Source organism: Carcharodon carcharias, chromosome 2 (assembly GCF_017639515.1).
Source record: "Carcharodon carcharias isolate sCarCar2 chromosome 2, sCarCar2.pri, whole genome shotgun sequence".
Taxonomy (NCBI): domain Eukaryota; kingdom Metazoa; phylum Chordata; class Chondrichthyes; order Lamniformes; family Lamnidae; genus Carcharodon; species Carcharodon carcharias.
Window position 1 is genome coordinate 24,774,687 of NC_054468.1, and position 27,559 is coordinate 24,802,245.

At 38.4% G+C, this 27,559-nt stretch overlaps 1 protein-coding gene across 2 annotated transcripts in view; it reads right to left on the reverse strand.

Annotated features, from left to right (window-relative positions):
* dipk2ab (divergent protein kinase domain 2Ab) overlaps positions 1–26,801 on the reverse strand; it is a 240,686-nt gene extending 213,885 nt beyond the window's left edge. Inside the window, exons 1-2 of one of the 2 annotated variants that reach the window (XM_041175698.1) lie at positions 26,487–26,801; positions 7,939–8,811 (exon numbers count right to left, since the gene is read on the reverse strand). In XM_041175698.1, the coding sequence (XP_041031632.1) occupies positions 7,939–8,592 (654 nt within the window). In that variant the 5' untranslated portion in view covers positions 8,593–8,811; positions 26,487–26,801. The remainder of the gene's footprint in view (positions 1–7,938; positions 8,812–26,486) is intronic. The other variant, XM_041175706.1, reaches the window with a different exon arrangement.
* Positions 26,802–27,559: the final 758 nt, after the last annotated feature.

The following is a 27,559-nucleotide window of genomic DNA, read 5'->3' on the forward strand; positions in this document are numbered from 1 at the left end:
AGAATTTTAAATTTCAAGTGTTGGAGTACCACAAACTAGTGAGCACAGGGCTGATGGGACTTGCTGCAGTATACGATATCAGCAGTAGAATTCTGGCTGAGCTGATGTTTATGGAGGGTGCAGGTTGGCACGCTGATCAGGGGAGCATTGAAATAGTCAACTCTAGAAGTAACAAAGGTATGGGTGAGTATTGGTAGCAAATGGAGAGGTTTTGAGTTGAAAGCTCAGGGGGTTAAATTGGATGTCACAATAGCAAATAAAGTCTGGTTCAATCTGTGGCAGTGGCCAAGGGGAGGATGGAATTGATGACAAGTTATGGGCTGTATGGTGAAACATGACGCAAGTGGCTTCAGCCTTTGATCTCTAAAATGGGGAAAAGTTTGGTTTGTCCAAGACTGGATGATGGACACGCAGCCTGACAAGGTAGAGACAATTGAAGGGTTGAGCAAAGCAGTGATGTAGAGTTGGGTGTTATCAACATACACATTGAATTGGAATCCATGTTTTTGGATAACATTATCAAAGGTTAGCATGAGTCCTGCAATAACCCTTCTGGACAACAGATAGAACTACCCCAAAGGGTCTGTGAGGCATGAATACTAGCATAGACCAAAGGCACTGTGAATTCAAATAAACTAATGCTAAAAGTTTAGAATATATTCTGGAACGTTTTCTGCCACAACGATTTTTATAGCAACACTTAACTACATTTCTCCATTATAAATTAATGGTAAAAGCTGCCTGCTGACTTCATGATCTTAATTTGCAATAACTCAATGTGTTAGATAAATATAAAATCAATCACAAGCAATTATTGCTGAAGGTCTCAAATTACTTTGTTAGCACATTATATTCTCCAAAAACTAAAAAGTTCCAAGGTTCTATTACTATTAGATCCTATAAACATAACAGGGAAATTAAAAAGCAATGATGTGTAAATTAGGTTACCAAAATTGAATGGACTAACCACAAATTATGTTGTTTGAACTAGAGAGGTGGAGCCCAAGATCCAGGCTTGAAGGGAGCAGAGAAGCAGGGACTTGGTTGCAGAATAATAATCAGGTATAGAGTATAGGGACTGGTCCCTGATAACCTAGCCAGTGATACTGTATCTCATATTGACATGAACACTAATGAGCAAAAAAATTCTCTCTCTAATAGTATGTCTGCCAACAGCTTTCTGGTTGATCGATCAATAGAGCCTAGCACATATGGGGGCATGTGGATTGCACAGAGAACTGGAGTGTGTGACATGTGTGGTTGTCAAACTTTGGGCGGGGGGGTGGGGGAATTGGTGGAGAGAAAAATCAGTGCAAGGTAAGGGGAGCCCAAAGTTAGCCTGGAAGAAGGGGTTAAAGCCAGGAGAGGAGGGCAGAAGCTCTGTGGGCATATGAAGGAGAATGAGGGAGGGGATGGGAAGGGAAGGGAAGGATGAAATGACATGAGATAGGGATGGCATGAGAGTGAGGTAGAGGATTTGGCATTGGAGTGGTGGCATGGAATTGGTTAAGTATACAAGTTTTTCCACAGGTGTTTTGTGGGTCTCTTTTAGTTAATCAATATTATAAAATTAAATCACATAAGAATTAGGAATCTAGCTACATACATGGTTACAAAAATGACAACTAGATGAATATGTCTAATATTGTTAGTCTAAACCAAGGAGGAAAGAGTGGGAAGAGAGCAAGCTCTATGTTCAAAAGGCTTTTAAAGCAGAGACTGGCTACAAAGATTAGGAGAAACGGAGACAAGCTAATGCAGCGAGCTGTAAAGTGAAAGTTTGTCCCAAGCCTGAGGCAACGTGCAATGGCAGCAGGACGGAGACTAGATCGCATCAACCAAGGAAAAGCAGATCCAGATAGATGACCGAATGTGTCCAGGGAGTGAATTAATGTGGCAAGTCCAAGAAATCAGCTATGTTTGGATCAATAGCTGAGGGACTGCGAACTAAATGTTCAGTATACAGAAAAATCATTGGAGAGACAAAGAGTGAGGCTACCAAGGTAGAGGCCAATAAGCCTCAAAAGCACCTCAGTCAATTATGATCCAAGAAAATTTTGTGGCACATTATTTCACTTATACGGATGCAAAAATAAAGAAAGGAACTAACAGGGTCTCCGTATCTGTGCACTTCCTTGTGCATTTATTCAAATTGTTCCAGAAGTGGATAGGCCAAATTGATGACTACATTGTACTGGGGAAGTGTTCACCAAACCTGGTATAGTTCACCAGTTGGAGAAATTAGAAGGCAAGATAGGTACACTTAGCTGTCCTCACCCAACTGAATGAGATATTTTTCAGTGTGGCATACACACTATTTTTAAAAGGTATAAAGTCAGAGAGGAAATGTCATAGCAGCTGTATCTCGTACATTTTTTTTGCTTAAATTTGACTGGGATGATTTTCTAAAAGGATGTTACGGAGTGGCATTGTAAAGTGAGGAGAAAGATTTTGCAGTTGGTTGGTGAATAACAAGTAAAAAAAAAACAAGGATTATGAAAATAAAAAAAAGTTGCATTCAACATCCATATAATTATAATGGATTTAATTTCACATTATTTCATGCAAGCTACAAAACAATAAAGGCGTTAGGCTACACCGTAGAACAAAGCAGTGGGGACTGGATTTGACTGGAATTGTACTAAGTTTGACTGAGAACACTTCTTTACAACAATATATGCCAAAAACTGACAGAACAAGTTTAAATTTGCTTCTAAGCAACCAGGAGAGCATATATAATGATCATGGTTAACCACAGTGTAAGTGGAGTGCTAAAATCAAATATAAAATCATTCCTGTCACATGTTAAATTCCTTGAGTGTATAATTGATCAATGTACGGTACCAAATTGACAAAAGTTTTCACCTCCTGTTTGAAAACTGGACACAGTGGAAAAGTACACTGTACACACGGAACTCCAAAAGCACTCAGTTTTTCTCCTCTTCTTTTCCTTCCTCTTCTGAAGATGCAGACTCAGGCTGGGGTATGATTCTGTCAATGAGTGCACCCTTCAAGTACCACATCCCCATGGCCCTTTGGCTGTGAAATCCGAGATGCAAAGTGCAACCAAGTGAGATGTCACAGTCAAATCTAATCTGTCTTCACACAACATCCACTTTCCAACTGGAGCCACTGAAGAGCAATCTGGAGTAGGAACCCTTGCTAATTTCACCCCCGCCCTCCCCACCCAACGTGAAACACTGAGGTAATCTGCAACATCGCACCAGATCACTATTAACTATCAAAAGAATCTTTCAGACCAAGATTATCTGTACTTGACATGTAATTACTATTTAATTCAAAGGGCAGTCTCTTTATACCAGCATATTAGACTGAATGATATTTCTCCATTTCTGAGGGGCTGTGGGGGAGAGAGCAATTTCATAAATATGTTCAAAGTCTTTTACATAATTAACCATCTTAGCTAAACTGACCACAATTTGTAAAACAAATCTACCATATATTGTTAAAAAGGAAGATCTTTCTATGCATTATAATGACAAATACTGCATAACTCAAACTGGACTATGAGTACCAACAGCAAAACACCAATCCTCATGTAAAACAACTGCAGGAAAAAAAAAATCAACCACCACAGGCTACGGCTGTGACAGGTTATGTAACAAAGCTGTCTTGAAATTATTGACATTACAGATCCAAAAATCTGAAAGCAAGTTTCTAGCTATACTTGCAGTTTTGCAAAGCACACTTTATTCAGTGCCTTTTTTTGCTGATTGAAACACTTTGTGGAACATCAGATGACATCATGATCCCAGCAGCTGCTTGACCTAATGCCAATTTTTGTTTGAACATGCACTCACCCCTGCTCAAGAACACTGTAGCAATAACAATGCTGCTGCCCGGGAAAATATACCAAAAAGCATCCATCATGCCATTTCATTTTTTCTGAATACAAGGCTTTATTCCTATTGGTAAGAGTTAATTATCAATTCTGTTTCCAGATTCAGTAAGTATTAATCCTATCAAGCTGGCAAAAAGATCTGCAGCAATTTTGTTTTGCATTTTGCTGGGATCAAAAGGAAAATTATTAGCCTAAGTCTTAAACACAGGACTCTCAGCTTTCTAATTCTATTCTGTCACAGTGGATAAACTGAAGAAATTCACTAAACTGACCGCAAACAACTATATTCTAGGCATTGATCCAAGTAGTACAATTCGGAGGACAGTGAAACGTTATTTATTTATTTACACAAAATTATGTATCCGATGGCTGCAGACAGAAATTAGTTCAACTTCTACATCTTTATTGCCAAGCATTTTTAAAAACTAGGGCCTACAACTCATGAAATAGGAACCAATATGGAAGGATGAGATTGCTCTACTAACTCTCAATAGTATCAGATGGAAAATTTTAAATGGTTCCTGAGGCTCATCTATATCATCTTCGGAGATAACCCAACAGCAACACAGACACACACACACAGACACACACACACACAGACACACACACACACAGACACACACACACACAGACACACACACACACAGACACACACACACACAGACACACACACACACAGACACACACACACACACAGACACACACACAGTGGCAGCTGAGTCAGAAGGTTATGGGTTCAAGTCCCACTCCAGAGATTTAAGCACAAAAATCCAAGCTGACACACCAATGCTGTACTGCAGGAGCATTGCAGTCAGAGATGAAACCTTAAACCGAGGCCCTGCCTGCTCTTTCTCAGACTGACATAAAGATCCCATGGCACTATTGTGTACAACAGCAGGGGAATTATCCCCAGTGCCCTGACCAATATTTATGGCTCAATCAGTATTACCAAAAAAAAAAACCAGATTATCTGGTCGTTATTACATTCTTGTATGCGAGCTTGCTCTGTATAAAATGGCTGTCACATTTCATACATTACAACAGCATCGACACATCAGAAGTATTAAGCTTGTCAGTAAAACACTTCAACAGGTCCTGGAATTCTAAAAGGTGATTTATAAAAGGTGGTTTTCTCTGTAATCTATTTTCCAGGGGTCAAAGGGGAAAAAAAGTTGATGCAGTAACATAATCCTGCACTTATCTACATTTTGTGAAGCATACTTACTTAGCGAAACATCTAATTGATGAATACTAATACCCCACTAGCTTTAATAAAGAAACACCTAAACAGGACTCTCTGTGCACGATGTCGTTCGAACTTTTAAATATCCAGGGGACAACACTGCAACATCGTCCAGAGCTGGGTAACCTACAAACAAACAAAAAAGGGACTTGCCCCTTTTATTTTTGCTAACCATGCCTGAGAAGTATGCAATGCTTTAGATTGTTTCTCCCGAAGCCTTGCATACAGGTGTGGTAAGGCGTTTGTGCTGTAGGTTTCTAATGCAGTTAAATTAAAAAAAAACATGCAACTGAGACTCCCTAGTACAAAAGTCATAAATAGGAATTCATTTTCTGGATTATTTAGATAAATAAAAAGCATCTTACTGCTCTATGAAAATGACAAAACCATCTAGTCTCAATGAGATAGATGCAATTTAAATTGCATCTCATTTCTCAAAAAACAGGAAACTTCAAACCTTTTGCTCAAAACTGAGACAAAACGAGTGCTGTCAGTTAAGCATTTCCTTGTTTGTGGTAATACATGTACCAATTTGTATCTACACAATTGATTTACAAAAAGCTTAATCAATTTCATTTCATTTTGAAAGTCATATCACAAACCAATACCTAATGTCTTGCTACTAACAAGCTAAAATAGTGACATTCCATACCTCACCATTTAACTTCTGTTCAGTAAAAATGAAGCTTACCTAATCAGAACACAGCTTTAAAGAAACAAGGAGGGAGGTCTGATGATAAGGGTCTTCTACCACTCAACTACAGATCATTGGGTTGAACTCTTCTACAGAATTCGCAAACCCTTTCATAATGTAATGTGTCCTTCAGTTTCAGAAAAACGTTACTCTCATATTTAATCTGGTGAGGCCCTCACGGTTAATCTTGGCATGGTGGTTGAAAAGACAGAGGGTGTGAAACTTAAGAGAATGGATTAGTCCTTGAAAAACAATAACCTAGTCTCTTTCCATTTTACTAATTGACTCATTGGCACTATTTAGGTATAGTATGGGGTCCGGAGTCCCAAGACTGGCAGTTTGCTCTGCTTGAAAGCAAAGCAATTGACTTGCCTAATTTTGCTTCCTATTTCTCAATTAGTTTCACACTTAAAAAGACAATTACTTTCCAATTAAATAGGTAGTTTGTGCTGAAGCCATTCTTGACTTAACACTGCAGCAACAAATTCAACCCTCACCACCACCACCCCCGCTTTCCTATGACTAGTGTATTAGCAGCTTATCATTTATCCTGCTATGGGACCTCAAAACATATATCCTCTGGTTACATCAGGGCAGTCACTTGCAGTGAGAAGAAAGATCCCTCGCCCCCATCGAAGTCAGAATTCCAATTTAGTACATTAAACTGGAGAAACAAATTAAAAAGAAATTGAAGGAGATTCTATCACTCATGCCTCACAGTTCCTCTTGTGCAGATTTGGTTATGGTACAATGATGGGAACTACAAATTTCATGATGCACTGGCCCCTACATGTAGAATTGACCCACAGTTACTGGAAATTACTAATACCCAAGACATGTACTCTGGATATTTAACAAGATTCTCAGTGATGTCCACTTATTACCTCAATGAGGGGGGTAAGTCATAGTTAAAAATTTGTGTCTCTTCAAAATGAAGAATGAGCACTCTGGGGAACACAGCATGCTCTGCTTTCCACATTTAGCATCACCATTAGTCACTCAAATTAGGTAAATGGCAAGTCACCTTTAAGTTAAAATCCCTCTGGAATGTATCAACAGTATGCTTAATCCAAACCTCAAGTATTTGTTCCACCTATATATTTCCTATTCATTTTCCTCAGCCATCTTTCAGGTGCCAGATTGAGAATATCCAATTGTGAATCCGCTCAGTTATGACTCATGTCCATTATGGAACTTGCCTAAAGCAGTCCAATTTCATTGAATTATGCTAACAATTGTAAGAATTAGTAGGCAAGGTTGGATGTAAAATGGAAATTCTAGCAACATTTCCCTATTTTAAGCAGCATCCTCAAATTCTTCCCCTTTCTAAAAGTGCAAAATGCTTGATTGTTATTACCAACAATAAACAAAAGACTGAACTAACCATTACATGTAAAATTCAGGGAAGCAATATTCTATTATGTCATGTATAATCACTAACCGCTAACTAAAATCCCAATATAATCAAATTATAAATGTCTATTTACAAACTTTACATTTTTAATTTGTGACAGCTTCAAGATACAGCAGATGTGGACCATAACACTGCTTTGCAAAGAAAATATTTAAAAACTTCAGACTTACACTATGAAACCTTGAAAGTACATAATTGCAGTTTGCAATATGAAACAGCTACAATCAGTAAATTTGGTTCATAGACAAACCAACTTGGATTAGTTTACCTTCCACATTAATAAAAATGTTTTTTTTTTCATGCCAGGGTAAGGCCAGCATTTGTTACCTATCCCCAATTCAATGGAATAGGAAATATTCATTTACAAATCATTCACAAAAAGGACCCAATATTTTGCAAGGTGTTCTGTGCCACTTTGGATTAGGCAAATCCAAGAGGGGAAAAAAAATCACTGTCTACAAAATTTTAATGAAAAATACATTCCATATAAAAGACAAAATTGTTAAGGTGGCACAGAATTACCATAATTTCAGTGTTTAATTGACATTATCAATGTACTCAAAATCTGACATAATTCAATTGAGAGGTTCAGGTTAAGTGTACACATCAGGGCAAAGGTAAAAGAATGATTCTATAAAATTGGTTACAAAGACAAAATAAACAACTTGCAACTGAATCAACTTTTGCAGTGAACTACAAGGTATAACACCCACTACCCATCATACCTGGAGAACCAGAGGCTCTGGGTTAAAAGCCAACGTCAGAAGCAGCTGCATACGCTCAGTGTCTTTCAAATTCTTCATTAAAAAGCTTCCAGAATCCTTCGTTTCAGCATACCTGCGTACTATTCTGTCTAGGAGTCTTTGTGACGGACAATGCACTAAGTCTGACCATCCCTCCACAACATCTGGGGTCAGTAATCGAACTTCCCCATTTAAACGAGAAAATTGAGTCTTGTAGATAGCTTGGGTAACATCACAACGGGAGCGTCCTGTAGCCCGTTTGCAGACCTTGTGGTCCATATCAGTCAGTTCTTGATTAGAACCCAAGCGTTTGAGAACAATACGCCTCGCACCTTCTCTTGGTTCCCCATACTGAGCAAAGTAGACATTTTTCACATTCAAAAAGTCCAGAATTCGCAGACGGCCCCATGTTTCAAAAGTGATTTGGCCATTCATAAACTTACGACACCAGCTTGTACCAAAACAGGCTGGGCACTTGTTGAGGCTAATAAAGCGACGATCTGCAAGTTCATTCTTCTGAAATGAGGCAAATAATGAATGCGTATTCAACAACGTGAAAACCAACAGACTCACCACAAACAGGAACTTCAGACAACGGTACAAGCGGCCAAACTTCAGTGTAAGTAATCGCCACATGGTTCTGCCTGCACTCAACTTTAATTACAGATTCAGTAACTCAGGGTTCTTTATACCAGTCCATATCAACAAGCCACATGCCCTTACATACTCTGTTTGGGTTTTTTAATTTGAGGTAAGCAAGCAATTATAAGGGACCGTGTGCCAGTTCCATGGATCATATGCCTCATATCTTCAAGATCAAATCTGTCCAAAGAACTTTCCGTACTGTAGGTCAGTCTAGAAAAGGAAAGGAAAGCACATTATTTGCAACAATAAAACTGCTTAGCCACATAACTATAAAATTTTAAATAATCAATTTTCAGTTGCATTACATATGGAGTCAAAATCAAGCAGCAAAGTTTACAGTTTGGGAAGCAGAGTTGATGAAAGCATAAGAGTTTATCTGTAGTACAGGCCAAGGAGCCGGGAGATGGTACACTGAAGAGCCAGAGTGGTCAAATTTAGATAAACATATTACAAATGAGAACAGAAGAATTTTTTTTAAAAAATCTGATAAAAGAAGCTGAGAAATTGAAGTTTGGTTGTGTATGGACATTGTCACAATTGTGTCAATTTTTCCTATTATAAATTCACAATCCATGCCAGCCTGTATTTCACCACAAAAACTACATTTCTCAAATTTTCAAAAAAATGATACTGCACAGGAGGCCATTCAGTCTACTGTGTCTGTGCCAGCTCTTTGGTACAGCTATCCAATTAATTCCATCCTCCATCGCCCTGTAAAATTTTTATCCTTCAAGTGTTTATCCAATTCCCTTTTGAATGTTACTACTGAATTTGCTCCCATCACTCTTTCAGGCTGCAAATTTCAGACAACAACTTGCTATGTAAAAAAAAAGCTACAAGTAATCCGGAGAGCTCTCTTTGCTTTTGTATTTACTGGTTAGTTGTCTTTTTTCTTGAACCGGAATCCAGTTGCTTAGGAATAAAATGCTCAACAGTTGCCTTCAAGGAGTGATGCAAAGACAATGGGTAGAATTATGCAAAGAAACAAACTAGTTTGCAAAAATATTACTTTAGAGGAATGGTGTAAATAAAGCTTTAGGGTTTTTCATTGAATTTAATTTCTCAACAAATTAGTCTAATATCTTTATTATCAACTCACATGAGCAATAAGGAAATAATCTAACTACGCCCTCAAAACACATGATTGGTATAACCTTATGAAAAAGCAACCCTTGGTGCATCAGATTTACTCTTACACATTGTCCGTTTTCTGATAATATTAGAGTTTGTTCTGAGTACAGTTGATGATACTAATCACTCTCTCAGGTCACTGTGCTGTCAACCACCTGCTTTTTTTCCTCCCACACTGATAAGAATAGATTAGATTTAGACCTAAATTACTAGATTACTGCAGCAGGTAGAAAATTCTGTCGAAGGGTCATGAGGACTCGAAACGTCAACTCTTTTCTTCTTCGCCGATGCTGCCGGACCTGCTGAGTTTTTCCAGGTAATTCTGTTTTTGTTTTGGATTTCCAGCATCTGCAGTTTTTTTGTTTTTATAGAAAAATCCAGTGATCTGGTGTTCTAAGTGCAACACTCAACTAATTTTGAAAAGGAGCTCAAATCTATCCCCATAGACTATAAACCACTCAGTCATTGGTTCCTAAAACATCAAGAATAAAGAGGAGAAACTCTCAAATTACAAGGCGGCACCAAAGTTAAATCCCAAAAGCTAATGTATATGCTGTCCACAAAATCTAACGCATGCTGAGCAATTTCTCAAGTTTATACACACACTCTTCAAATGATCGTTTAATGTTTTTATTTTGAAATGCAAGTAACACTAAACAACAATTGCCATATGAGGTCCAAAGTAGGTGGTACTCTTATTGTAATCGTGCCGAAATTCTATGAATGCCTGTTTGGCCTCCAGAGCCAGCCTCCAGAGTGTTGGCAGGACCAACTTGAGCAAGCTGCCAAGTCACAATGGTCCACAATAGGTGGGAGCTAGTGGGTGGTGGTGGGGGAGGGGCAGCAGATCATCTGACATTTTCCCCTCACTAACTGAAATTTCTCACGTCCAAAATTAAGAGATCAAACAAAATAAAAATGTTTTTTAAAAAATTGTTGTAATTAAATTTATCCAAGAATGCCTTTGGGAGCCTTTTAATGCCTTCATTATAGGTAGCAGCCTTGGCTTACTCTCACCTCTTGTCAGGAGGTTGAGAGTTCAAGTCCCACACCAGAGATTAGAGCAGACTATCCAGGCTAACAAATTATATTGCGCTAAGCAAGTGCTAGGCTGTTGCAAACAGTCTAACAGATGAGAAATTAAACTGAGGCCTTGTGTTCTTCCAGATGGTCATATAAAATCTCAGAACACTATTTCAGCAGGGCCCTCTATGCCCTGGCCAACATTTATCCTTTAACCAATACATAAAACAGATTATCTGAAACATTTATTTGCTGTTTGAGAACGCTTGCTGTGCACAAATTGATTGCATTTTCTAAATTACAATAGTAACTACACTTCAAAAGTGCTTCATTGTTCATACAACACTTTGGAATATCCTGAGGTCACAAGAGGCGCTAAATAAATGCAAGTCTTCCTTTATGTTTGATTTGAAGGCTTGAGTCTCTCTCAAAAGTACAATCTTGGACCTCATTTTATTGGCCAGATGTCTTTAGTTGAATTTAGATTTGTGCAGTGTACTGAATTTTCCAGATGCATCAATACTGTCCCTTCAGCTAAAATGATTTTTCTTTAGAAAAGCAAAATCCTGTGGATGCTGAAAGTCTGAAATATAAACAGAAAAATGCTAGAAACACTCAGGTTTAGCAGCATCTTTAGAAACCCTGTTTCCCTCTCCGTGAAGCTGCCTGACCTGCTGAGTTTTTCCAGCATCTTCTGTTTTTACTTATTTTTCTTCAGCTTCTGGTCAGATCTTCAAAATTATTTGAAGAAAAATTAGAAAACACTTTTCAAAATCTAATTGTTAAATTACAGTAAATTTAAAACACAAACTCAGTCCAGGAAGGAGAAAATGAGTATACATACTTGAAAACATTTCAAGTTGCAAGAACTCAAGTGAAGGCTCTCTGGGCATTTTAACAGAACGGAACTAAGTTAAAATGCTCAGAGTCAGTTCAGACATGATGGACCACCTCCTCCTACACCGTAACAATTCAGTGGTTCTGAAAGTCACGACAGAAAGCATGGCATACAACAAGAACTTACAGTAACATCCAACAAAAACATTTAATTATTTCACCTGTGCCTTGATGAGAGATTAAAACTGCAAAAGTAATTACCACCATCTAGGACAGGGCAATTTTAATTGCTAACACCTCAAATAGCAAGAGCGACAGAAACATTCTCTCCAGTTTAACTATAATCATTTATTTTCAAGAAAAAGTTAAATTCTGAAGCAAATAACGTCTGTGAAGAAGATAGAAAGGCAAGTTGGAAGAAGACAAGGAAGGAGGAACAGAATTGAATATTGCTGAAAAGAGAAACATGTTGCCAAAGCTTTTTGTCTTGCACTCATCAGGACAAACACAAGAATGCCAAATTTCAAACAATCAAAACAATTTATACTGCAGGAGAAAAGGATGTTGATTGGTTGGCAAGTAGACTGAGTGACCGAGACACCCCATTGCTTTCTCCATGGCAACGCTTCACCCAACATATTAAAAAAAAATCTCATGTTGCTACTGCACAGTAGCAGCATGAAACGGCTAGCTTCACGTACTGCTCAACATTTAGAGATACCTTACCCTTCAAGAATAATTTAAGGTAGACTGGGTACTTTTCACATCTGAATGTGGCAGCCTTAGGCGATACACAGCGAGCAATAATCTGATCGGGATAGCCATGATCTCACAGGATCTCACATGATCTCTGATACACTATTTCGGCGTCAAGCTCACATGGCGATCAAATGGCTTGGGTCAACATGAGTGGTATTTTCCACTCACCAAATGCTGTCATTAAGCCAAAAAAGACATTCTGCCTACACAGAAATGAGTAATGCAGTATATGAATTTCAGCGCTAGTGCAATGCCAGGTATGTAGGCCATACATCCCAATGATTGGCAGATAATATCAAACACCACCTTCCTTTGGATGTTCACAATAGGCAGAGTACTGACCGTGCTTGCAAAACTCAGAACATAATATCTAACATTAGATGAGATTCCATGATTGGATAGCACTTGCTGAATAATCCGGAGTGTACAAAGATTTACACTAACAATCGATATAAGATTATCAGTCGGGTTTGAAATGTGGCTCACTTACGCTTGCTAGAAGCTACATATATTCATATACAGGGAGCTCTTCTCTGCAGGCAAAAGGAAGATGTCCAGGTGTCGTGCCCTCTTTGAATTAAACAAAAGCATGAGGAGCCACAGTTCCCTGATGCATTCTCCATGGCAACACCTTGACCATAGTTGACTTGCCAACCAATCAGCATCCTTTTCTTGTGCAGTTTAGATTCTTGCTCTCATTGACTTTTGGCTATTGTGTCTGATCTGATGAATGCAAGATGTAAAGCTTCAGTAGCATCTCTTTTTTCAGCAATTTCTTTTTTAAAAAGCAGTGTAGGACAAAATTACACACTTGCTGTGGCTTTTATTTGATGTGCTAGAACTTCAGGAAGCACATTAAGTTCGGAGAGACAGTAGAACACGCCTCAACTCACTTGGAATCCATATTTCAAAACAAAAAGCTCAATTGTGAAGCAATATCTGATTACCACCATCAGCAGTATAATGGCCACAGTTAAGAATGTTAATGTTCTAATTAGTGATATAGCGGAAGATATGTTATATATTAGCTGGAAAATATGCCTATGTTAAAGGAAGTACTGAGGACTAAGGGAGTAGCGTACAGCTCAAAATATCTAGCTTTCCATGCCTCATTAAACTTAGGAGTCTTTCAAAAGGAACTTGTTTGATGACTGTTAGGAAGTAAAGCCTTTGGACACATGCCACTCGGATTGATCAACTGAATGGAAAGGATTTTTCTTTGAAATTACAATATCCAAGAGGCTGCTTTGTACACTTCACCGAGTCTCTTTATTCAGTTAGAAGCTTTCTTTTGTCTGCATGATGGAGGTTCTCTTTGTCCATTTTTGTAGTAATCTTTACCTAGCAGATGTAAAAGGACACCTTTACTAGAACAACGCACAGACTGAAGAGCAGCCAGTTATAAGCAGAGATAAATGGGACTAATCGCAGATGTTGGCTGTAGAGGTCAAGGATAGTAAAAGTTGAGCTAGCTAACTGTGCAACATGGACTCAGCCTGAACAGACAATCCCATTATGAAAGGGACTTAATATTACAGAAGCTATCACTACCATTCCATCTACTTGTACATGGTCATATAGCTCAGGAAACATTACTAACCACCATTACATGGGGTCTTATTTATTAGACTGGCCATCCATCCAATGGGGCTATTTCACCAATTTACATCAATTTTCACAATACACTGAACTGACTATACAACATCTAAAATTCATTTTGTTCAGAAACAGTTATGTTTTTAAAATTGCTATCTGCAACTACTTATATCTATTAATTATTTAAGTTGAAGAACAAACATAAGAATTAGCAGAAGTAGGCCATTCGGCCCCTCAAATCTGTCCGCCCATTCAATAAGATCATGGCTTATCTGCTCCAGGTCTCAGCTCCTCTTTTGTGCCAGCTCCTCATAACCCTCAATTCCCCATTATTTCAAAAATCGATCTACCTCCTCTTTGAATACTTTTAGTGATCTAGCCTCCACAACTCTCTGGGGTAGAGAATTCCAGACATTCACTACCCTCAGAGAAGAAATTCCTTCGCATCTTGTTTTAAATGAGTGTCCCCTTATTCTGTAACTATGCCCCCTAGTTCGAGATTCCCCTATTAGTGGAAACACATCTTCTCAAGATCTACCCTGTCAAGCCCCTCAGAATCTGGTAGGTTTCAATAAGATCATCCCTCAACCTTCTAAATTCTAAAGAATAAAGGTCTGTTTAGCCATTCTTGATAAGTCAACCCTTTCATCCCAGGAATCAGCCTAGTGAATCTCTTTTGAACTGCCTCCAATGCCAGTATAGCCTTTCTTAAATACAGGGGCGTAGCAATAATTGTGATGTGGAGTCAAATAATTGTTCATCCACAGTTTGTTTTCTGACTTCTTATTTGATGATTTGACACCAACGGATCAATTCATTCACTCAGTAGCTTGTGGGTACAGTTTCTTAATTGAGAGTTGCTAAAGTGAATTTGTTAAATCTAACCAAGAAAAAAAAATTGGAAATAATAAACAGATAACACAAAGAAAACAAGCAGAGACAAGGGAACCCACTTCCTGTTTTATAATGAACAGACTGGAAAGCCCAGGGCATCTAGTTTTACACAGAAATAATGGCCAGTGACTATCCAGCACCGATGGAACCAAACTATAATGAGATGCCAATAACAATAACATCACAGCACCCAACCCTCTCCAGTGTCTGGAACACTATTTTCTATCCATAATGATTGTGCAACAAGTTTAAATAAAACTGAAGGGATCAAAAAGGCATTTGTCAGTTTTGAAAAGCTACGCAGAAAAACAAATTGTCACTCCTAATAGCAGCAAAGTAGTAAAGAATGAGTGTTATTGTGCACTGCATCTTGCATGATAATTCTAACAGTTTTGATAAATCAAAGATATCTCATCAACATCATACCAAGTGTGATCTCTTAAATTGAAATAAAAATGTAACCGCAGTGACGTAATCAAAAATTGGCTGTTTAAATAACAGAGGCAATGCTTCAAAAAACAGAAGATCAAGTTGATGTTACAATGAGGAGCAGGAATGGAGTAGGGACATTGAACAGAATAAAAATAGAAACAAGAGACTAAGGAAGGTTGGCAACACAAAGCCACCCAGTCCAGATAACACATCCTAGGTTGCTGAAAGAAGCTTGGGCTTGGGACAGGGGAAGGGGGAAGCAGTGTTGGTGAAAAGTAGCAGAAGCTTTGACCATAATTTTTCAATCCTCAAATTAACTTTAGAGTGGTCAGAGGACTGGAGGATTGCAAATTTTATAACGTCATTCAAAAATGGGGAGAAAAAGAAACTTAGTAAGTACAGGCCAATCAATCTAACATTAATGTTGAGAAAACTATGAGAGGCCATTGTCAAGGATAAGATTAGTTCTCACATGGAGAAGCAAGGGTTAATAAGGGACAGTCCCAACATGAATTTGCAAAAGGCAAATCATATCCAACTAAACTGAGTTAAATGATGAATTAACAGGCAGTTAGTAAAGGTCGACATTGGGTATGGACTTTCAAAAGGCATTATCATAAAGTATCCATAATAGATTTATTTGGAAAATAGAAGCACATGCTGTAAATGGGGCAGTGGTGACCTGGATACAAAAATGGCTAAAAGATAGGATGCAGAGAGTGGTGGTGACCAGATGTTTTCCCGGCTGGAAAGTATGCATTTGGGGTCCCCTGCAATCAACACTAGCAGCACAACACTTGGGTACAGGAGTACAATCTCTAAGTCTGCAGGCAATACAAAAAAATGACAATGTTATAAGGCATAAACAGACTGATTAAAAAAAAGGACAGATGCATGGAAAATGAAAGTTAATGCACCTAAAATGTGAAGTTATAGATTTTGTAAGAAACAACAAGGAGAGACAGTATAATCTAAAATGCTATTTTGAACAAGGTGTAATATTCACAAATTTTTAAAGGTGACAGGGCAAATTGATAAGATGGTTAAGAAAACACACAGGGTATGTACCTTTGTAGGGGCATTTAATACAAAAACAAATCAAGTAAGTCCACTAAACCTCTGGTTAGGCCTCAGCTGGAGTACTGTGTACAATTCTGGCAAAGGTACAGAGGATGCTTACCAGAATGATATCAAGGATGAGTGAGATCAGTAACGTGGAGAAATTGGAGAAGCTGGGATTGTTCCCCTTAAAGCAGAGAAGGTTAAGGGGAGGCCAAATAAAAGGTATTTCAAGTTATAAGGGGCTTGGAGGGAGGGGTTAGGGAGAAACTCTTTTCTCTGCCAGTAACCAGAGGATTAGAAGTAAAATTATTAAAAGAACTAGGAGAAACGTCTTCACACAGAGGGTTAAGGTCTGGAACACTACTGGAAAGAGTGATGGAAGTAAATTCCACAGGAACTTTTAAAACTTTTAAGTGCACATGCACTTAAATAAGGTTAATTTACAAAGATATGGGAAAAACATTGGGGAATGGGACAAAGCTGAACAGCTCTTTCAAAGGACCAATACAGGCATAACTGGCCAAATGGCCACCTTGTGTGTTATAAAATTTTATGATGTGAAAAGTAAGTCATTGGCTGTAAAGCTCTTTGGGGCATCAGATGGATGTGAAAGGCCCTATATAAATGTACGTTTGCACTAGATCACTATTTGATTATATAAATGTACTTTGAAGGAAGGACTCCTTCGTGCAATTAATGCTTCAGTGTCCTGCTTGGCATACAATATTTGCCAGAATAGTTCCTCATTGTAATAAAACATCTCCATTTTCAGTAGTTAATATCAAGATATTAAAAAGCTCATTTTTCAAATACAGGGTAGTATTGGCTTAGAATACCAACCAATAATGATCATTGCTATACAAATGCAAGTTACTTCTTTCCAAAAACTTTCATATCTTCTAGACGTGATCTCCTATACTTTAAACTTAGATATTTGTAAATTGCACAGTGACTTTATCAAGGAAATCTAAGTCAAAATGTGCACGTAGGAGTTAAATTTATATCATGGTTTCATTTAAAATAGAATTTAGTGTCAAATTATGACAGCAGAAAGTCAACAAATATATAAAATGGATATTGAGTACAGTATGAGAGATGTTAAGGTCAGTCACCCACTTCACGTTGGGTAGGAGATTGGACATAGCATCATAAACAGTACTCAACTCACTGCAGTGCCAGTCTCCCACATCATTTATATAACATCCATCTCCTGCCTCATGCTATTCAATGCTGTTTATTTTTTGGTTGGAAAATAATCATTTTGCAGAGGTCACAATATAGATGAGGCAATATGATGGAAGAGGCAGTGGGTATTCCATATAGATTCCCATTAGACTCATCCTCAGGACATTTTCCATAATTTTTTCCAGGAGAGACAATATTCGATTCTGAACTGAAATTTCATCACATCATCCCTCCTTTCCAGGACCGTTTAGAGCCTAAACCAATAATTAAATACCATTCAAAACCAACATGTCAAGACAGAAAACTACACAGTTAATATTTAAATAGGATATCATAGTTAACACTACATATTTTATTGATGTGTAATAAGGTTGACTGACCAAATTCTACTGGAAGGTGGTGAGGGAGATTATGTAAAACATGCACTTAAAGACACTTGTATCTTTAATAAAATGTATACAGGTAAAAGTGTCTCAAATCCAGCTATCCAAAAACTGGACATTTTTTATTATGTCCTGTGCATTGAGTAAAATTTAAAAAATAAACCAATTTACCTGGACAGTTTGGCTAAGCATTGCATTGGCATGGTGTTATCAACTTCACTGCATCACTATATCCTATGCTCCAAGCAACCCTTGGCCCCAACCCCACGCGGTTTGACCCACATGTTCAGGGCCCACACTGCCCAATCCAAAATCCAGCAATATCCGAAATCCAGCACGGCCTCAGTCCGCAGGTTGCCAGATTTCAGGTATTGTACCTGTAACATATGAAACTAACCTGATGAAGTAATAATCTATTGGTAGTACAATTTTCCATAGTTTCTGGTCAATATAAATTATCCTGCCTGATCGGTCAGCGCCATCTTGGCGATTTTGCAACAGCAAATTACTGTCCTGCTCAGCACACGGAAACCTTTCTTGGGTTTCTTTTATTAATTCTTAAGGTGTTATCCAAGCTCTTTGGCATAAAGTGCAACATTTACTGGTTACTTTCACCCAGTTGCTGCATTTGACTCAAAAGGCTTCACTTATAATTCCAAAATCCAAATGTAAGCCAGTAAAATCAAACCACATTTTAATACTGAGGGCATTAGCAAACAAAGCATCATTCAACCATTTTACCTGCTGCACTGAAAAAATTCTTGACTGCTTATTAATTATTCGCATCATTGATTAAGATACCTCTTCCCCGAAACCTTTGCAATTTTGAACAATTAATCACTTCCATTACAGCTGCCTATTGAACTTTTATTTTAGAAAACGCAATTTTTGTAATTGAGGTAGGGATAGAATGCTGTTGTGCTTTAACGCACAGGGCAAAGCTCCATTGACTCTAGCTTAAACTATATCCACTTCAACTTGCAAGAAGTACTCAGAAATACATCAGTGTGGTTTTGCCATTTCCCACACCAGCCATCCTGGTGAGATTGCCCATCAAGTGCTGAATTAGGGGCAGTTTTGTGCTGTAGTCCCATGTTTAACAGGCCTGGATCGAAACTGCTGAATTTAATTTTCAACAAGATACTGAGCTAGCAGTGTGTAGAGACTTTATTCCCATCAGTATAGCTGGACATGCACTCATGTTCCAGAGGTAAAAGGCCAATATCTGATTAAAATTGAAATGCGAGAATAGAAAAACTGATTGGAAAAGTCTAAAAGAATCAAGTTTCAGGCAGATGGGAGAGCAACTGGGGAAATTGATGGCAACTCAGTTTGTTCAGAGCTTCAATGTTCAACAGGAAAAGGTTCTCACAGGATGAGAGACCATATTTCTGAAGAGACTCCAGATCATGAGATTATTTCTCCTGAAGAAGAGGAAGATTGAGAGATTTAATAGGAGTTTTTAACCACAATGAAGAACTATGGCATAAAGAAAAATATTTTATCTGGTGAAGCTGATGATTTAAAACATGCACAAAAAGAAACAGCATTGCATTTTTAAAAGAAAGCATGGGTAAATATTTTTTTAAATTTTGAACAGATCAAGGCAGTGGCTTAGTACTGGATTATTATAACAAAACTGGTGGAGACAAAACAGGCAAATTTGTGTCTTCCTGTGCTGTTGCCTTTTATCGTTTTATGGTATTGTGAAAGCAATGATGAATAGGCTGCACTTACAACAGTTCGAGTACATATTCTAGCTTAATATGGATAAAAGACCAATTAATGAGTAAGGTGTCGTTATGAAATATTGTGCAAACATTGACTTCTTTTGGCAACCTACTACAGATGGAAACCTCTGCAGATAAAAGCACATTACCTTCACTTAAAATCTCATCATGGACTTGGCTGCTTACAATTTCTCTGGAGCAATCGGTGCTGATTTAAAATGTGTTTGCACCACAGTTAGTTAATAATTATAAAGTTCTTATGATCTAAAGTATCACTGAACTTGCTATTCATCAGCAACTTTCATAATCTTTCATGTTTTATCCCAGCACAATTCCTACATAGCATGGTCCCAATGGATATAATGGGGAATCCAACCACCTCTAAGTAACCTGACTGCATTCTTTGTTGCTGAACTACAATAAAAACAACACTGAACAGACTCTAGATAACTCACTTGCTTTCATTGTTCAAATCCCAGTTTATTTACAAATAACCCTCTCAAAAACAGGTGGATTATAAATGTCAAAAATTCTTATTGCATTCACTAGCCTATTCCTTTAAAGCATCTGGGAGATGCAAGATGAAAAGCATGATCCTAATGACAACGCTGAAAAGGACGGTGCTGCCCTTGAAGCTGCTAGCCTCAGACCAATGGAATGCATAGTGCTCAATATTGTGTGACTGGGGTGTCACTGGCTAGGCCAACTTTTATTGCCCATCCCTAATTGCCCTTGTTCAGAGGGCATTTAAGAGCCTGGAGTCAAATGTAGGCCAGGCCCAGGCGGCAGATATACTTCCCTAAAGGACATTAGTGAGTAAGACAGGAGTAGGCTTGTGAATACAATCAACAATGGTTTCATGGTCATCATTAGATTTTTAATTCCAGATTTTCATTGAATTAAAATTCCACTATCTGCCGTGGCAGTAATCGAACCCAGGTCCCCAGAGCATTAGCCTGGGTCTCTGGATTGCTAGTCCAGCGACAATACCACTACACCATCGCCTCTTCTTAGGGGATTTTGCAATGTAATAGATAAATTAACCCTTCAATTAGCAATACATCCATGGAAACAGTTTAATTAATTGGAAAACAATGGTTGCATCGGGAGGCTAGATTGATCTATCTTGGACATGGTTCACATCTTCAACATCACTGTAAAGCAGGAACCACTCTGCAACAATGCTAAAGATGATGTATGCATGCACCCTTAGAAAACTAAATATGCAACTATACAACAAATTCATGAGCTGTTAAGCGCCTTGGGATAGTGTGAAGACATGAAAAGTGTTTTGCAAATTAATGTTCTTTTCTTTTTAGATGACAATATTCCAGTTTACAATAAAACAAGTAGCTACGGTGATTTCCATACGCAAATTGCACAGAAGAGGCATTGGCTGAGATTTGAAAGTCACAGAACAAGGATTGGTGAGATTCAGTAATAGATGGAGAAACAAATTGAAAGGGAATGAAAAACAGCCTGAGAATCACAGAAGAGTTGGGAAAGCAAGGGAACCAGTAACCATTTATTTTCTTTTTCCCCCCAAAGAAAATTTATGGGCTCAGAGGCTACCACAGTCTAAATAATACCAATATATAATCTACACAACAAAGGGATAATTTTAAATTTCAAGCTTTAATTAAGAAAATCCAAAAACGAATAGGTCCAGCAGCATCTGTTGAAAGAGAAACAGAGTTAACGTTGAGTCCAAAGTGACTCTTCCTCGAAATATGGGGCTCCAAAGGAGTCATGTTGGACAGCAAAGGTTAACTCGGTTTCTCTCTCCACAGATGCTGCCATACCTGCTGACTTTTCAAACACTTTTTATTTCAGATCTCCAGCATCCAGAGTATTTTGCTTTTATTAAAAATAAATAGTGTGTGTTCAAGGAAGGTGAATGTCTAACTCAGTACACAGATTTCCTGTCCTACACTATATAACACTATCCAACAATATATCAAGATCCTGACCTTTGAACATCATCCTGTAAAGCAGTGTAATACTTATTTTTATCAAGATGGGTGAGATTTAAGACATCTGTAAAATAAATCATTTTTGGCAGTTAACAAATATACAAATTCCAAAAGACAAAGACATTCAGTACTCAAAAAAGTTAATCTGCTGTTTCTGTTTTTGTGATAACCTATTTTCAACAATAACTTGCAATTTTACAGGGCCTTGAACAGTGAAATGTCCTAAGGCGTGTCATATTAGCTTTATCAAACACTATTTGACACCAAGCCACCCAAGATCTTGGGGGACATGAGCAAATGTTTGGTCAAGGTAGTATGTTTTAAGGAGCCTCTTAAAAGGAAGAATGAGGAATTTAAGGAGTGAATTCCAGGGTTTAGTTCCTTGGCAACTGAAAGCACAGCTACCAGTGCTGCAGCAATCAAAAAGGGAGTTTTGCAACAGTCCAGAATTGGAGGAGCACAGATATCTTGTAAGGTTGTATTGACCAAATTGTACCAAATTAGCAATCTTGAACATAAAGGAACTTTTAAAATTCTACTTGACTGTACTGATTCAGGGCACATTTTACATTCTGATATACAAGTGAGTTTGAATGGAAGCTTGAGGGAAAAATATTCTTCAAACTATGTTATGGGCAGGAGGAGGGTGCTGTCAATTCTAGCCGCACTTCTCCACATCTCGCAACAATAGTTTAAATGTTTAATTCAACCACAAAACTGGCAAATTGTTTAGCTTTGACACTGTTATTCCCAGCATAAAAAGGCGTAAAACAAGTTAATAAATTGGTTAACACAAGTTGTAGTTTAGAAGTGTACTGATTTTTTCTCCCCTTTTTAAAAAAAAAATATTTGAACCCATATACACACATACACAAATAAAACAGGACAAAACAAAAGCAGGCCTCTGCAGAAGCTGGAGTTTGGGAACATTTCTTTTAAAAGGATAAAATTCAAAAAGATCTCGATGCCATTGACCTAACAGAATTCTGGTCACAACAGATCTGTAAGTTCTTTCAGATAGATTTTTGGTGAAACTGTCCTTGATGACTCTTATCACAACTTTGCAGGCTTTCAAAAACAGAGGAGTTATTCTGATGAGACATTAGTGAGAAAAGTTTAACTCACTCCAGACCGCATGTAACACAGAGGTGGGGCACAGGGACGTCTTCTCGCAGCCTGCTCCAAGGCGCGCGCACACAGAGTTTTAAAGAATATGTTTAGAGAATACTTGTCTCAGGCCAGGTGTTTTTAACCAATCAGCAAGAGTATTTAGTCTGGCAACAGCAGTTCTTTGTTAACTTAGATATACAAAGTATCTCTTCCCTCTCCAGGTCTTCCCTGCTGGAATCTACCTATCGACCAGTGGTTTCTTGAAGAACGGCATATTCACAGCCCCAAAATAATCTTGCAGACTTTTAAAAATAACTCAGGAAGGAGAAAGTCCAAAATTCAATGTTCTTCAAATTTTCCAAAAACAGGTTTCTCACAACTAATTTACACTGGGTGCAATTTGCACGCAGATCACCTATCATACTCCAAGTGGAAACTCCAGGCCTAGGTGTACAAATAACTTGGAGATAGAATTAACTAACAAAATGAGTAACAGAGTTCATAACCACAGTTCAATTGCATCAGAGTAAAGTGATCACCAGCATACCAGTAATAACTAACTGCCTGACTACTTATTTCAGGCTGACTACTTAGATAGCTGACAAACTAACAACAGTCTTTGGACAGGTTAGGAACTATTTACTGATAGTCAATTTTTCCAGGATGTACATGATTTGTCTTTAGGCAGTGTGGGGTTTAGCCGAATATCTCACCTCCCCTGGTTCACTTGAAGTGCAGAGTCTCGCCCCATTGCATGTTGCACTCAAGTTGGCTATGGTGGGGCAGAGACCGTTGTTCGCCTCCTTCTGAAATGTGCATTTGCAAAGAAGGTTTTGCAAGAGATGCAGCGGCTTTTGTCAAAGTTCATCATGAGCAGTTCTGTGATGCAGGACTCTGCGCTCAACGGGCTTTTCACAGGGGGACACACCAAGACAACCATCAACTGCAGCTGTAGGATCATCAACTCAGTGAAAGACGTTCTGTGGTATGCCCAAAACCTGGATTCCAGTGCAAAGAGTTGTCCATGACCTAGTATTGCAGTCTGACACATTCCTAGGTCCAAGACATTAAAGCTTGGGACAGCCGCCACAGAGGTGCAATGGGGAAAGGTCACTCTCTAAGGCCCTTCAGCCATTGTACACTGAGGGGCTGGAAACTGTATAGGATCCCTTGGGCTGTATGCCTCACATTGAGTGTATATAGTAAATATTACATGCATCAAAATTGTATTGAAGCACCTGAATGCACCATGTAGAAAATGTGAATATCATTGCAATCTCTGTAATGATCTTTTGGATATTTTATGAATAAAGTATATTTTAGCACAAAAAATGTAGTGACGTTATCTGTTCCTCTTAGGTTCTCTGCTCAAGGGCAAATTCACTTTATGTCCTGCTAACTATACCTGGATGAGGTATCTTAAAATTTCACCTCCCTTCATAAAGATTAAGTACTACAGGTGCAGTATAAGCATCTTAATCAGTGTCAGGTCCAACACTTGGAAGTAACCTTAAAAAGCTATATTTGTTGGTTATTTGCTGCAGTCAGTTTCTTAGTAAATTTAAAGTAATATATTCAAAAACTTTAATACCGTTCATTAAAACATTTTTGGCGGAAGTATGTTAGGAGCCGCTCAAAGGTTCACAGGTGGCCACAAGTAGCAGAAATTTACAAGAGTGATTAATTCAACTGGCATGGCCAGTTTTGGCAGTAGGGCATATTGTGCATAATTTTTGTTAAGCTAGCACAAAGATCACGAAAACTCAATTTGTGCCGAATGTAATTTCCGCTTGAAATTCCAAAATCGTGCATGCTAGTTTGGCAGAATTGCACTCAAAAACAGCACAACCTTGCAGAAACTCTAGGCTACGAGGCTTAAGTTTAAATGGTGCTAATTATGACTCTGAAGTTAATAAATAATTGTCTAACTACTTCTGCTGATTCCCAGTTCCTATGTCTCCAAATTGGAGGTTGGTAAAACCAATACGTATATAATGCAAACTTTATTTAATCCAAGACAGTTCAGCAAGCTGAACCAAGGCATCCTAATTTTAGACTGGGCAGGAAACTTCATGACAAGGTTCCTTGACTTGAAGATAAACTGAAAGGGTTGAGGATTCCTTTCCAGTAAGATGCTGTGTGCCAAAAGAAGTAAACAATATCATTCAGGATTCTGAATGCTTGCAACAGGTTTAAAACAACAGCTGTATAATTCAAAATATTCAGTCATTCATTTCCTTAAGGAAAATGCTGGAAGGAGATTTACAATACTGAATAACCTTACAAAACCCATTGAGCATTCTTATCAAAGCACATAGAAAGATTTTGCTTTATAGCTCCTTAAAAAAAAGTCACTGTACTCATTTAAGGAATCAAGCCGGAAATAACATTCTTGTATAATTAAAATCTACTTACAAATTAGAACCTTGTATAAATAACACACTTGGTAATGGGAAAAGTCTACCGACAAACTCTTGCTGTTGGCAACATGCAGGTCCCAGACCAGTTTTCACTGAAGTATTTTGGCACACACACTTGATGCCACACAATACTGATTATAACTTTTGTATAATTGTCTAAGAACCTGCTAGACATTAGGACATTTTATAAATGAGCTGACAAAGAGCTCAGAGTTATTTTAACTAGCGTTTTCTTACTGGAGGCTCAAATACACCCCACCCACCCACCCACCCAATGGTGAAGTTTGAATTTAGATCAGGCATTAAAGCCCACTTTTTGGCAAATGAGTCCATCAGGTCCAAAATAAAATCGTCCAATAATAATGGTCTCGAAATGCACACTTTTTGTAAAGCCATATTCCCACCAGAATGTCAAAGTTGAGTGCAAGTTTGATGAGCACCAATCTTCCTATAGTCTTTTATCACAAAATATCGTCGTCACCTATGTTCAATGTCACCAAATACTAACAGCCTATCACAATAAAATCTAGTGACCTAACTGGATAGTAAAATTATCACGAAGCTAGTCATCAAAGTCATTTTAATCTCTGCTAATTTTGCACTGTAGGCTTTCGCATCTGTTTGAAGAGAGCAAGCTTGCTGATTTCTATTCTAACCAGTGAAGCAATCAACGAAACCCCACGGTTACATGTAAAACAAGATTCACATATACGCTTAATTGACTCAATATCACAAAGTAAATTTTAAGCCCCAGTTTTAGACTAAGTAATCTTTTAGCACCTAAATTTCTAGTGTGAAAATGCGTCCCTAGACAGAATTGCCTATTTTTCTGACAAATTAATTTTCGAAAACATGTTTGCGTTTCCCATATTTATAACTGATCGCAATGTGTCCAGAATCGACGATATCGTATCTGCTGTACAACAATGAGACTGTAACCTAAGCAAACATTTCTTCTCGCTGTAAACCTAAATCACTTTCGAACCGAAAGGGTGAGAGAGAGAGAACTGGCTTACAGGTATAATTCATAGCGCACATAATTTTATGATCTCCTGAGCTGCGATTTTGAAGTCAACTAAAGAAAACCAACATTTAAATTTCAAATAAGATCAGTTGCAGGGACAAAAGAGGCCCCTCTGCAAATCAATCGACTCCAGTAATGAACCACACATTGGGCTTTCATTGTATTCTACTATTTCTGCCTCTAAAAGCCAATCAGCATAACAAACGAGCAGATTTTACCAAATCTGATCGAACTACTACTGTATTAAAAACAATCCGAGTTTCCCCCCAGAGAAGAGCTCCTTGCAAATAGACTAATATCAAGACACACACATTCAATTTACTCACCTAATCAAAATTAATTCCCAAGATAAAGTTAAAAAAAACAATTCCAAGATGAAAAAGGGACCCAGGCTAGAGTGCGTGCAATGAAGAGCCTCGGTAATGTTTAAAGTTTCAAGTCCTCAGTCCCAGGGCTCCATCTCTTGCTGAAGGCAGAAACAGGAAAGAGAGGGAAAAAAATGCAATGGTCACAGTTTGGATTGTGCGCCCTCTTTAGCATTCAAAAAGCACAGGACCTCTTCGTCCCTCACTTCTTCTCCTCCACATCGGTATTGTTGTTTAATTTGTTGTAGGTTTAAAAGCCTCCCTTTTGCACCCCCCCCCCCCCCAACCCTGCCAAGTCCGGCAGCAACAAATAACCCAGGGGAGAAAGCGGCAGGCGCGCTTGGGAAAATTGACTTTCTTCGGGCCGGCGGCGGGGAAGAGAAAGAAACAAGCCCAAAACAAAAAAATTAAAATCTCGGTTAGTTTTGACCGGGGGGGGGGGGGGGGGGGGGGAAGAAAGCAAATCTTCGAGAAACTTTAATCACTGAACTATAATTCAAAGGCAAAAACAACGGAACCCCCCCCCCCAACAAAACCAAAACAAAAAACCCCTGCACTTTCTACCCCCAGAGGAGCAAATACTTCTTGCACCTGGACCAAAATTATAAAACCACCCCCCCACCAAAAAAAAAGCTGTATTAAAAAAGACAAAAAAAGGAAATATTTGAGGAATGGATCCGCCGCTGAAGCGTTTTCACCGAGAATGCCTGAAAGAGGAACTTTCTAATTCTCTTCTTCTCCTTTCTTTTATTATTAGTGTTTTTTTCTCTCTCTCTCTCTCTTTTAAATTCCCTCCAAGGCGCCTATTCTTTCTTTTTCCCCCTCCTCGTTCGTTTTCCCTTCCACCTCTTGCGAAGCTCGGCTATTTTATACGCAGCCGCCTACTCCAATCTAAGGGGGGGGGAAGGGAGGGAAGGAGGGAGGCGGGTGAAGTAAGAGTCGATTTAAATTTAAATAAAACTCCTCCAATTTTTTTTTTCCCTTCCTCTCAGGCACCAGCCCCAACAACAGCCAGAGCTCAAAGCCCGAAGCTC